Source organism: Magallana gigas, chromosome 5 (genome assembly GCF_963853765.1).
Source record: "Magallana gigas chromosome 5, xbMagGiga1.1, whole genome shotgun sequence".
Lineage (NCBI taxonomy): Eukaryota > Metazoa > Mollusca > Bivalvia > Ostreida > Ostreidae > Magallana > Magallana gigas.
In genome coordinates, this window is record NC_088857.1 from 25,775,605 (window position 1) to 25,789,432 (window position 13,828).

The 13,828-nt window shown below is 33.2% G+C and overlaps 1 protein-coding gene and 1 non-coding gene across 3 annotated transcripts in view; both read left to right on the forward strand.

The window, feature by feature from the left end:
- The first annotated feature begins 4,092 nt into the window (after positions 1–4,092).
- Positions 4,093–13,828, forward strand: part of LOC105340004 (tetratricopeptide repeat protein 17) — a 32,640-nt gene continuing 22,904 nt past the window's right edge. For both annotated transcript variants that reach the window (XM_011445835.4, XM_034454167.2), the window contains exons 1-11: positions 4,093–4,232; positions 6,533–6,677; positions 8,644–8,758; positions 9,264–9,375; positions 9,566–9,682; positions 10,074–10,183; positions 10,823–10,970; positions 11,509–11,648; positions 12,826–12,992; positions 13,302–13,435; positions 13,560–13,661. In XM_011445835.4, the coding sequence (XP_011444137.3) occupies positions 4,119–4,232; positions 6,533–6,677; positions 8,644–8,758; positions 9,264–9,375; positions 9,566–9,682; positions 10,074–10,183; positions 10,823–10,970; positions 11,509–11,648; positions 12,826–12,992; positions 13,302–13,435; positions 13,560–13,661 (1,404 nt within the window). In that variant the 5' untranslated portion in view covers positions 4,093–4,118. The remainder of the gene's footprint in view (positions 4,233–6,532; positions 6,678–8,643; positions 8,759–9,263; positions 9,376–9,565; positions 9,683–10,073; positions 10,184–10,822; positions 10,971–11,508; positions 11,649–12,825; positions 12,993–13,301; positions 13,436–13,559; positions 13,662–13,828) is intronic.
- Positions 7,301–7,372, forward strand: Trnat-ggu (transfer RNA threonine (anticodon GGU)). Its single transcript has one exon. It is a non-coding gene; the product is annotated as a tRNA-Thr (tRNA).

Consider the following 13,828-nt stretch of genomic DNA (forward strand, 5'->3'; position numbering starts at 1 on the left):
TTATCAAATGTGTGCAAATCGGGAACACACCGTGAAACCATGTTTAGCTCATTTTTTGTGAATTTGGCGTGCCATAACAATATGTGTGATTTGTGTTGTGTTGCGCGTTTCACATTTATCGACTGGTAATTATAGTTTACGAACCGCAATCTGTAGTTTACGATTCGTTGACTATAGTTTTCATATGTAAAACTATATTTAACGGTTGTAAACTATAGTTAACGAATGATAATGTTTAACTTTATCTGTCTGCAAATAACGTTAACGATAGATTTTGATGTTAAATATACAATGTAGATTCACATCTGTAAACTATAATTTTCATTCGTTAAATATAGTTTTTAGAGTTGTTAATCATAATTGTGAAACTATATCTATCACTGATAAATCATGTTTTGCAATCGCAAGTACGTAGTTGTTTTCAGTGTTAATTATAGTTTTACACAACGTACTATGGTTTACAGATGTGAGATATAGATTAACGGCGATAACTATAGTTTTCTGTTGGTAAACTATATTTTACAACCGTTAACCCTATATATAGTTTATCGACTGTGAAACTATGATTATCTCATTTTCGTGAATTTAGCGTGCCATACCTTTCATACCACATCTTTCACTCAACATTTATTAATGATAATTAACCCAAGGGGATGGCCCTATAACACTTCTGAAACACAGATGATCGGGTTAACCATATATGGTTTACAGGTGTAAAATATAGATTATCGTCTTTAACTATATTTTTCTGTCCGTAAACTATGGCACGCCAAATTCACAAAAATGAGCTAAACATAATTTCAAAGACGATAAACTAGGTTTATCAGCTGTTAACTATAATTTACGGATCCTAAACTATAGTTAACGATTCGTTAACTATAGTTTACATCTGTGAAACTATATTTCATGAATGTAAACTATAGTTTACGGATGATAATCATAGTTTATCTATCTGTAATAAACGTTAACAATAAATTTTGCTGATAAGTATAGATTCACATTTGTTAATTATAATTTACAATCGTAAACTATAGTTAAGAGTTGTTAATTATAGTTTCACCAATCGTGAAACTACATTTATCAGACAAATTCACAAAAATGAGCTAAACATAGTTTCACAGTCGATAAACTAGGTTTATCGACTGTTAACTATAGTTTACGGATCGAAAACTATAGTTAACGACGTTAATCTATATTTCACGTCTGTAAACTATAGTTAACGCGATAATCTATGTTTCACATCTGTTAACTATAGTTAACACTAAAAACAAACATTTGCAATTTTTAAACATAGTTTATCTGATAAATATAGTTTCACTATTGTGAAACTATGATTAACAACTCTAAACTATAGTTCACGAATGCAAATTGTATTATTTAGACATTAAGGCGCCAAATTCACAAAAATGTGATAAACATAGTTTTACGTTTGTAATGCATGGTTTACAAACAGAATCTCTCATATCTGACATGCGGAATGCTCTGTGAAACTATATTTAACGACCCTAAACTAAAGTTTACGATTGAATCTATAGTTAACTAGAGTTTTGTTCGTAAATCATAGATACGTTAATCATAGTTACAGCAAGATAAGATTTTGCCTTAACAACGATCATTTTCATTGGTTGTTAAGATGTATATTTCTTTTTGACAAGAAAAGTGATTTTTCGATAACTTTATGGCAATTGAAATTATTAAAATAACTTAACCTTTTTTATTTTGATTTAAAAAAAATTAATACAAACAACAACAAAAAAAACCCGCAGTTTTTTTTTATTGTATTTACTGTACGGCGGAAGCTGACGAGATGCGCGATGGCCAGCAACAGCGAAAATATGGGTAGGCTATATATCAATTTTTACATTAGGCATAATGACAATATAACGATCTTTTTTTGTACAGAGGGCAAATTCGCACGTGCTTCCCTATGAAGAGCCATTTTATACAATGGTGCACATTTTGTATCGCCTCTCACGATTGGTTACTCGAGATTTTAAATTGAAAACTATAGTTAACAAACATTTATACTCATAAACTATGTTTAACAGACGTAAACTATAGTTTACGAACGTGAATTATAGTTTAGGACGATAAACTATGATTAACAAACGTAAATTATAGTTTATCTCTCAAAACTATAGTAAAGGATCGTGAATTATAGTTTATGTCTTTTAAATATCATTTATAAATATAAATGACAGTTAACTATAGTTTAGAACCGAAAACTATAATTAAAGATTGTAAAACATAGTTTATCTGATAAATATAGTTTCACAATCGTGAAACTATATTTATCAACTCTAACTATAGTTTACGAATGTAAACTATAGTTTACAGATGTGAATCTATATTTATCAGCAAAATATATTGTTAACGTGTATTTCCAGACAGAAAAACATAGATTTGCATTCGTAAACTATAGTTTACAGATGTGAACTATAGATTAACGTCGGTAACTATAGTTTAGGATCCGTAAACTATAGTTAACAGCCAATAAACCTAGTTTATCGACTGTGAAACTATATTTTGCTAATTTATGTGAGTTGGCGTGCTTTAGATTTGTAAACCGTAGTTTACTGATCATAAAACCATATTTATCAGATAAACTACCGCAAATGATTGTTTTCAGTGTTAACTATAGTTTACAGATATGAAACATAGATTATCGCGTTAACTATATTTTACAGATGTGAAATATAGATTAACGTCGGTAACTATAGTTTACGATCCGTAAACTATAGTTAACAGTCGATAAACCTAGTTTATCGACTGTGAAACTATGTTTAGCTCATTTTTGTGAATTTGGCGTGCCATAGTTAACTACATATATAGTTTACAACTGTTAAACCAGAAACATAGATAATGTGTTATTTATGTCGTTTATCGACTGTGAAACTATGATTTATCATTAGCTCATTTTTGTGAATTTGGAGTGCATTAAAAGTTGGAGGGGAGGGGGCAAACTAATCACAAAATTCCACGAGTGTCCACTTTTTCATTTACCGCGAACTATCACTTAGTAACGTTAAACTTGCAACCATTTTATATATGTAACATGCATGCAGGCACTGATCCGTTGACTTGCATATTTGGAGCTATAACGTACGTTAACATGTATAGATATGGCCAGAAATTAGTCCTGACTTTTACCCCATTTCATTTGTAACCAGTAACAAGGCACTGTTTTCTTGTGACAAAAGTAACATATATGACAAAACTGATTATTTTCTTTCCGCTGGATGGTTTAATTTCATCCAGTAACAATGGTTACAGCTATATTCTATTGGTGACAAAAGGTAACAGAGGAGACGAGCCTTTTTCTGTTAAGCAGGGGGTCTTTTTTTATGTGGTTACAATGGTTACAGCTATATTCTATTGGTGACAAAAGGTAACAGAGGTGACGAGCCTTTTTCTGTTTAGCAGGGGGTCTTATTTTATTTGGTTACAATGGTAACAGCTATATTCTCTTTGTGACATAGGGTAACAGAGGTGACAGTCATTTTCATGATTTACAGGGGGTCTTTTTTAAATTGGTTACATTGGTAACATTGGTTACAATGGTTACCTAACCCTAATCCTAAACTAACCCTAATCCTAACCCTAAACTAACCCTAACCCTAACCCTAATCCTAACCCTTACGATTTACCAACCCTTACCCTAACCCAAACCTAACTCTGTCTTGTAACCAATGTTACCAGTAACCACTGTAACCTGTCACAGATACATCAAAGTTTGAAAATCATTCATAATTAAACATTGTTACCGATGTAACCAATGTTACTGGTTACAAATAGAAAGGGGTAAAAGTCAGGACTAATTTCTTCTTCTTCTTCTTCCAATAAAGTGCAGGACTCCTTGGAGTATCATCGCACTTCGCATTTCTGGCCATATATGTACATGTACATGTATTTAAAATATGCCTGTCTTCTTTACAGTTGCTTTAGCAGACTTTAGTGATTACCAAAGGCTTACTTCACGAACACTTCTCACAAAAAATATCATAACAGAATCACCATGGCAAAAAAAATATAGTAGAAATACAAAGGCCATGATCGATAAACATTGCCACGTGTAGAGAAACGGAAGTATGGTTTATGAATATTCATGAGAAAACAATATGGCGTCCATGCTGGTGGTTGTGTACATCCTCCAGCTAATTTTACACCACATATCCCCATCAGGAGGGTCATCGCACTGGGTAGTCACCGAGGATGGACGAATTCAAGCTCAGGTACACAATGTACATCTTAATCTAGACTATTCAACTACGTTAATGGACATATGATTGTCATTTCATGGGAAATGACACCGATGCTGGTTGACAGCAAAACATGAGAGAGCAAAGATCGATCATTATCTCGATATGCTGTAGTCATGTGATTTTAGATTAATTTGTGAAACTTAAAGGTTATTTGGTTTTCGTGTGTTTATTAAAATAATTTTGCAAGTTTTTGTTATAACGTGTAAAAACAGGGACGTATCGCAGTAGCTGCAGAACTGTAGTGTAGCTCCACGGGAAATTCGGGTTGATGGAGGAGCTACAGTTCCATTCATACAAGGGCTATTATTTCATATTTAATATGTTGGAAATGTTAAATTATATATATACAGAGCTTTTTGAAATAATCGTTATACATTAAAGTTTGCTGTAGTTATTATAGAAGTATAGTGTGTTTTTTTCTTCTATAATGATTAAAACTTGTATACATTTCGACCAGAATTATCTTTTTTACAGGCATATAAAGAGCACCACACATAAATTACACAAGTTTCAAATGTCCCTGCATTGTTGTTTTAGCTAGCACTATTTTATTTATGGGTAACAATTAAATAGCCTAGGTTCTTGGACAGCAGATATATGAGCATTAAAAGACTGAGAGAATAAAATGATTGATTCGATGCATATGTTTTTGTTCATGTAAATTTTAATAGAAATAAGTGACACATTCATTGAACGTGCATATATTATATAGCGAAGACCCTGACCTATACGATTATATTTTGTTTGCATAGAATATATTTTTGCAGTATACAAAACGACTTAGTACCATAACCACAATTGACAGTGTTTTCTTTGTACTTGTGTTATCTCAAATCTCCTAATAACTACTGGTAGTTACTGATTATTGTGTTGGTGATTTTGTGTTGGTATATGTGGAGTCAGTGAATGTGTTTTTATCTCATGGGTAGAGGGATAGTGGAGATAGGATTAGGCATAATTTGATGATGATGATGATGATGATGATGATGATGGCAGTGATGGTTTCTTTTTCAAAACTTCCCCTTTACAGTTCTCCTATTTATATCATTTAATATTTATTCATTTGATGAGATATCGGCGCTTCTGATTGGACGAAAAATTTCTTTGATACCTGCATCAATAAAATTTTTGCCGGATCTACTTTTCTCAACTGTTCTGATCTAACACTATTTATAGAACGGGAATTTCCAAGATAAACACTGTCAAGAAAAGTAAAGTTGTGTCTGTTTTATTGTCAGCAAACAAAATGCAACCTTGTGAATATAAAAAATTGAAAATTTAACCTTCAAAAATAAACAAAACACATTATTTGATTCACGAAATAGAAAATTAAGCGTCTTCTCACGATTTCGTCTGCTTGAGATCAATCAACATTTACAGCGAGGCTGGCTGTTCCTTTTCCAGGAATATTATAACAAACATATAGGCCTATAAACTTTCAAGGTAACACTGCTGTTCAAATTTGGTAACGATAATTTTTAAATTTACACACATACATGATCGGTCATCAGAATAAGCGTCGTAAAGAAAAGCTATGAGTGATGCATCAACTCCTTCTGCGCATTCCAAGCGGCTAATATACCATTTAAGTACATCACTGGCTATCTAGTTACCACAACGTTTACAAAAGTCGCTTATACATACTATTCTCTGTCGACATATCAGCTATTTTCATCCACGATCGCCTTTCCTTGGATGGTTATGTCCAGTTGCATATTCCAGCGATCTCACATGAAAACTAGTTTTATTACGAGTTTTTCTGCACAGTGAATAATATCACAAGCTATCGCATGTATTTTCCTTTCGTTTTCAATTCAGCCGGTTCAGATTTTAACTCACTATTTGTGTTTAATCCTTTAATTCAGCTCAATAGCTCTGCATCAGCTGAGGCGCATCCATTTTGAATATTGTTGCTGTTGTTGTTTTGTATTCATACGCGCCGCTTCATTTACATTATTTACATTTTTGATCAATGACACATCACATTTTTTTATTTGAAAATGTTTTATTAAATGATAAGAAATGAAAATAATAATTTTTCTATTGATCGACGTATCAAAGAAAAAATTGACCGGAAAACTTTTTCATCAATGCGCTACGCGCATTGATGAAGTTTTCCGGTCAATTTTTTCCTTTTTCATCAATGCGCTACGCGCATTGATGAAGTTTTCCGGTCAATTTTTTCTTTGATACGTCGATCAATAGAAAAATTATTATCTTTATTTCTTAAATACTTTGAGTAAATACCAGTTATCTTTTCTGTTTTTAAGTTGGACACAGTGTTTAATATGAAACGGCCCTATGACTTAGTGGCATTTATGAGGCAGGAGGAGCGGTCAGGAATGCTGGAGAAGCTGAAGGATGAACTTCTTTCCAGAAAAGATGAAATTGATAAAAATGAAGACCGAGATACTGGTATTTATAAAATTCATGTTACTTTTAATACAGGTGGTTCTTCTCCATTGTTATTTCTTAATCATATTATCATACACCTGCAAACTAAGAAAGTTTTGGGTAAAAACCCTTCAATAGCTCAGTGGTTAGAGTGCTGGCATGGTACTCCAGAGACCCTGGGTTCGAGTCCCGGGTGAGACTTGACTTTTCACCATCTGTTACATTTGGCGCCCAACGTTCAAATCCCAAGGTCACTCCCTAGGAACTTGTTTCACAACATTTTCTAGGCTCGTAGAATTCTACTCATAAATTGGAGGCGAATTGCTACCAAGAGGGGGAGTATGTCACTGGTTTAACAGGTGTGGGACTGTCAGTCAATATATTGAGTCTCAATAGCTTAGTGGTTAGAGTGCTGGCACGGTACGCCAGAGGCCCTGGGTTCGAGTCCCAGGTGAGACTTGACTTTTCACCATCTGTTACATTTGGCGCCCAACGTACAAATCCCAAGGTCACTCCCTAGGAACTTGTTTCACAACATTTTCTAGGCTCGTAGAATTCTACTCATAAATTGGAGGTGAATTGCTACCAAGAGGGGGAGTATGTCACTGGTTTAACAGGTGTGGGACTGTCAGTCAATATATCGAGTCTCAATAGCTCAGTGGTAGAGTGCTGGCACGGTACGCCAGAGGCCCTGGGTTCGAGTCCCAGGTGAGACTTGACTTTTCAACACCTGTTACACTTAATATGCATGTACTGAAGAAGCAGAAATATTCGTTGAGGATTTTATTTTGTTATATTTTTGGGCAGTATAAATCAACAAAATGAAATCCATGACGAATTTTTAACCCAGGTATTAATGAGTACAAAGTTGATCCATGATAAATTTTAGGGATTACGGTGTGATGAAATTAAATGACAACAAAATTGTATATTTTGTTTAAGAACAACGAAATTTTCACCCCCCAAAAATATGTGCTTCTACAGTATCTTTGAAAAATGGCATGTCTTCATAACACGGTCCTTGTTTCATGCCTCACAAACTCAAGAATTTTTAATTGGTGTATTGAAAGGACAGTGGCATACAAGGCAATATATATATCCCCCATTTTAGTGCAGTAAAAAAGAATTTGATCAAATGTTGTAGAGAGATTAATTTTTGGCTTGTATACATTGTTTATATTATAAATTTGATGATGCATATCAATAAGTAAAAACAAGAGATATAAGGTTCTAATTTAGACCACGCTTCGCTTTATGCATTAATCTTGACCATTTACTGTGCTTTGTTGTACATTTTTGCTTTCTTTGGTGATTCATATGGGATATGAAGGTGGCAACATTGCAGAAAAAATACATAACCCACATTTATATTTACAAATTTCTTTTAACAAATTGATAAATTGATTGTAAAAAGTAAGTAAGATTAACTAAATTAGTGTTCATCAGTGCATTAGCTAAAAGAAACAGCCAGATCGTCTTCGATGGGAATTTGAGTCTGACATCATCATGATTATTTAGTGCATTCTGTGATTTTTCTTAGGTTGCTGAAGGTTTTGTTTTATACATAAATGGGAGTGTAGATTTCAGTTGTGTCATTTCTACAAAGATATGAATTGCAGTCAATTTTTGTAAGAAATAGAGGGAATCATACTTTGTGGATTGTAAATATATAGTAACATATTATCCCGAAAAATATAATGTACAAGAATGTAAAGTATAGGCAATTTTTCCAGTGTTTAATTTCTACCAAAGCTTAGTATAGGCAAATTGGTAACAATGAATAAGAAAGTCTTCAATGATCATCATCAGCCACTAGCACCTGAAATACAAAATTTATATTGATCTAATGAACAGCATGAAATATTTGAATGTTTCTGGGGTTATAAGTGCTAGGGTATTTTATATTTGGTTAAACAAAGTAAGGGAGAGTATGTAAATGTACGGGTAAACAGCATTATGAAACACTAATGCTCTGTTTGATTTGCAGGTTTGGAGCAAAGATTTTACAAGACCGACCCTGACTGTTTAATGGCGGTTAAGCCTCTGCCCGAGTTTGATTTGTACATTAGCACTGTGTTACCTCTAGAAAACAAGGGTATTCGGTAAGGAAACAGAATGTTGGATATTATATATAAGTATGAGATTCACTCATTTAAAAGTGGTAAATATTAATGCATTGGGAAATTTTACAAGCCTACAACTGAGTAAACTACTCCACTTAACTTGTCTAGATGTTATAAATTAAATACACTGAAAATCGTCCAAAGCCCCATGGCAAGTTACAATAATCATGGTATGACTTTATTTGGCCACATAAAATTCAGACTTGTAGTCTTTTAGGGATTGTCCAGATTTTTTTTCTGCATCGCCATCTATATGCTTGAAAGAAATAAGTTTGCCTTGCCGTCTATGAGATTGATAAACCCGACATATTTCTGTAGTCAGTTAGTAACAAACCCAAATAAGTAAAATTGTCAGCTCATTGCCATTGTGGCCATTCAGACATTTGATTATAGTTTAAATTTTTGACATCAGAATTACATGTTTTCATATCACTTGTACATACACTGTACAGCACATGTATATGTTTTTGATGATTTTTTCAAGCCCTGAAGACCACATTGATATGAAAAAAAAATTGGAATCCCCCTTGAAGCCCCCAAATTGTGAACTTATAGGAGATCTGCCGTTCAGTATGGATGCCTTTGAACATTTAGAGGTACAGATCAGTACTGGATGTTATCATTTGTAGATTTTACTTTACAGTTTTTGAACGGATGATAATTTGTAACCAATATATAAAAGTAGAGATTCTTTGTAACTCTTTTACCATTCAATATTCATGAATATGAGCTGTAAATTTTACAAATCACGAAAATGGCAATCGTAATGAATTTCTGTTATTGCAGGGCATGAAAGACCGATTGAGTTTAACTGGCACCCCAGAGCTAGGACTCAAAAATGCTATAACATACCATGACTCGGTAGATGAATACGGTCATCGTGTGCAGGAGGCCTTACAAGCAGTAAGTTATCAACTGAAAAAAAAGAGCTGTCTCGTTTCTTTGAAAAAGGATCATGGAAGCTTGACACAGAGTAAGGTTCTTAGTGCAATGATCACCAAAACTTGTTATGTTTTATTTGAGTGAAAGTACCCGGTACGTGTACCACCACGGAGCGAAAGGTTGTATCAGTATGTTAGTACATGTATATGAGTATGCCAAAAATATAGGTTGTTAGTTTGAAGCTTGTGAAATCAAGTTACAGGTATGCTATTAAAATTTGTTGATCAAAAAACTTAATCTAGCAAAGGTAATAAATTATACAGGGACATTAATTGAGGTAGAAAGCAATGATCATAATGTTTGACTTTAAAAAATGGCAATGCTGTTAGAATTGTGCAAAATTTTTTTGTAGAATACAACTTCATGGGTGCTGTACAATATGGCTGCCTTCTTTTGGCGGATCAAAGGGGACCCATACCTTACAATAGAATGCCTTCGAAGAGCCCTACACTATTCACCAAGGTAGCCAGCCACTAAAACTTTATGTCAAATAGAACAAAACACAAACTGAAGTTTTTCAATGTTTATTCAATTTGTGGTGTTTTTAGATCATGAATAAAAGATTCCCTTAAATATGTGTTTGTAATAAGGTCATGTTAAGGTTCTCTGATCCTCAGCCTCAATTTTTTTTTTTCATATTCATCAAATGTTTGCTATTTATCCTTCAAACTTTATGAAAAGAAATTTTAAAAAATTTACTGATGGTATCCATGCATTTTACGAAGTAATTGCAATTTTGGCCACAATGGATATAATGGAATAAATATACGTTAAGTATTGAGATCAAATAAGAAAAAAATACAAAATGGTGCATTGGTAGCTCGAACCATTTTACCTCTGTGTAGTAGGTCTCTGGGCAACCACTAAACCAACTAGGTTGTTGAAAAACTTTTTGTAGTTTTAACACTAGAAGACTTATTAATATTGTCTGTATAAAAGGCAGATTTATGCTAACAAAATTCTGGATAATTTAGAGTTTTTAAACATTGCTGAGGATCGGAGATCGTTAAATACAACAAGAATTATATATGCATGAACTTGTTTTAAGAATTAACATTAAATGGGGAGAATTTATGTTATATTGTTGGAAATATCTTTCAGGATGCATAAGGATGTAGCATTGATAAGCTTGGCTAATGTTCTTCACCGGGCCAGATACTCTAATGAAGCAGCCATTGTAGTTCATGCTGCATTGGACGTATCCAAAGAACTGAATGTCAATCACTTCACTCTGGGAAATATTTATGCTGTAAGTACAAAGTATGTGCAACATTTTCTAATTTTAAGGGATATGCTTCGGAAGAATGTAATTTATATGCAGATTGACACACAGCTGTGATTGAAAAATGATATTAAGAGTGATCATTTATTGATTAATGGAATATAGTCATCATTAACATGGCTACAAGAATGAATATATGGCATGCAATATACCTGTGGTAACTTAAGATAAAAGTTACACTTGCACATATAATTTTCATTAAATTCCTTGCTTGTTAATGATGATTTTATTGATGATAAACAATTGGTCTCAGTCAATGTGGCATTATCTCAAACTGCACAAAAATAATTATTATGTTGATTTACATGTGTATGTATGAAAGAATATCTATATCCTGTGATAAAGGTTTGAGAAACTTAAGGAATAAATGTTGTAAAATAATTTCAAAAGGTTAACAAATTTTAATGGTCAATGTAACCATTTCTAAAACTCAATATGATTGGTTGTGTGAATAAAGCTCTAAATAGTTGGATGCTTATATAGATAAAATTTTCGTTGTCTGCAGGTAATGGCGGAGTACAATAAATCAGTGATCTGTTTTGAGAACACCCTGAAGATTCAACCAGATTTCAAAGCAGCTGCAGAGAGGAAGTATGCAGTGTTGTGTCATGCCAAGTTAGAGGCAGCACTAGAAGCACAACACAGGTAAAGTATTTCCTCAGTGTTTTCAGTGAATCACTTGGGTGGCATTCGTACTTATTGGGGAAGGGCTAAACACCCTTATTTTTCTTGAACGGCTCTTTTTTTAAGAATAAATTTTCCCTACTGGTTGGGACATGATTCAGAGGTAAGGGTCCAAACCCATCATTGTTGGTTCCCATGTAGTATGATGCTTTAAGGGTAAATTATCAAAATTTTCAAGGAAATGGTCAGTCTTGAGAGGTAAAGTATAGTGAAGGACAAATAGGAAATTATTTATTATTGATTATTTGAAACATGAGAATCAGTTGTATTTATTAGGCCATCAACGGTCTATTATCTGGTTCTCAGACTAGTGTTTCTAAAAAAAAAATTTCATTTTTATATTATGATTAAAAATGATGAGGGACCTTATTTTAAATTCTTCTTCTTTTTATGCCCCCCTTCGAAGAAGGAAGAGCATATTGCTTTGCTGCTGTCCCTATGTCTGACGGTCTGTCGGTCCAAAAATAATTTCCATTCATTTTCATCGCATAGGTTGCACATATTGAGATGAAATTGGGTATACAGATGTATTATAATAATATCTAGGTCACGTTCAATATTGGGTACGATTGAACAATTTTCGACAGACTTATGCCCATTGGATATAGTAAAATTCCACTTTTTTGCAGTTTCCATTCATTTTCTTCGCAGAGGTTTCAGGTATTGAAATGAAATTTATTATTCAGAATTATCATGATAATATCTCGGTCATGTTCGATTTTGGGTACAAATGTGCAATTTTTGACAGAGTTATGCCCCTCGGACTAAAAGTTTTTCCAATTATTTGCAGTTTCAGTTCATTTTCCTTGTAGAGGTTGCACATATTGAATTGAAATTTGGTATACAGATTTATCATGATAATCAAGTACGATATTGGTTACAATTGAGCAATTTTCTACAGAGTTATGTCCCTTTGACTTAGAAAAATCCCAATTATTTGCAGTTTCAGTTAATTTTCTTCGTGGATGTTTCCAAGGGAGGGGAGCATAAGTTTTTTCACAAACATCTCTTGTGTTTATTAAACCAATAATATTAAAATTTCATAAACTATTGCAAACACTATTTATTTACAAATTTTTATGAATATGAAGTTTATTGATAAAAAATGAACAAGATATTTGTTTAATCATCAATACAGGTCTCTCCAAAAAACTTTGAATGATTTAAAAGATTATCAGAGGAAGCACGACTTTTGGCAGCAGCAAAACGAAAAGCTACTTGCAGAGCAGGTACCAGCCAACATTAAAATCAACCAACATGTCGCTCACGAGAGTCTCCGAATGCAACAGGCTAATGTGGAAATAGGTTCGTTTCTCTTTAGGTTGCCAGAAAAAAATATTTTGTCTGTCCTTAAAAATGAATTATCAGAATGATTGATAGTTTTAATAATTGGTTATTAAAAAAATGAATCATGAGTATGATTGATAGTTTGAATAATTTGTCATGCATATCAGCTTGAGTTATACCTTATGAACAATATTTTGAAATATATTCATACACAATGGTTTTTAAAAAAAAGTTGTTACCTAGGTATATATACCTGACAAGAAAGGGGAAAAAAATTGGTTCGTGCATTTTGTGGTTTGATAATTTGAGTGTGGTTATTCTTGTTAGGTGAGTTTTGTCAAATGGTGGACAGAGATGGTCGACAAGTGTTAATGTGTACCTGGGGCAAAAAATCCATGGAAGATGAAATGGACTTTACCATGTTTGGAGACTTTGAGCATGGTGACCTCATAGATATCAATGTAGGTGATCTCGAGATTAAGAGTCTTTACAAGTATGGTTTATTTTCTGCATGGCAGGTGTTGCTATTTCTTTTTTTTTTTGCTGTCAAAAAAATCTGCAGTTTTCTCCTTTTTCTTTCAACAGAAAAGGGAAGAAGAAGATGTAGACGAATCGCCCATCATTGACTACTCAAAGCCAGTCAGAGCTCCTCTCTATACAAATGAAAAGAAACTGGAAGCTCCAAAAGTGGGTTCTGTTTGTATTTTAAAAACAGTTAAGGAATTTAAAGTCTTCAGACTAGAGTATTTTTGTTTTATGTACTTCCTTTGTTTTTCCTCTTAATTACCATCTGTGTATATCAATCTTTCTGTATTTATTATTATGATATTAATATTGAGAGCAATCGTAGGGGA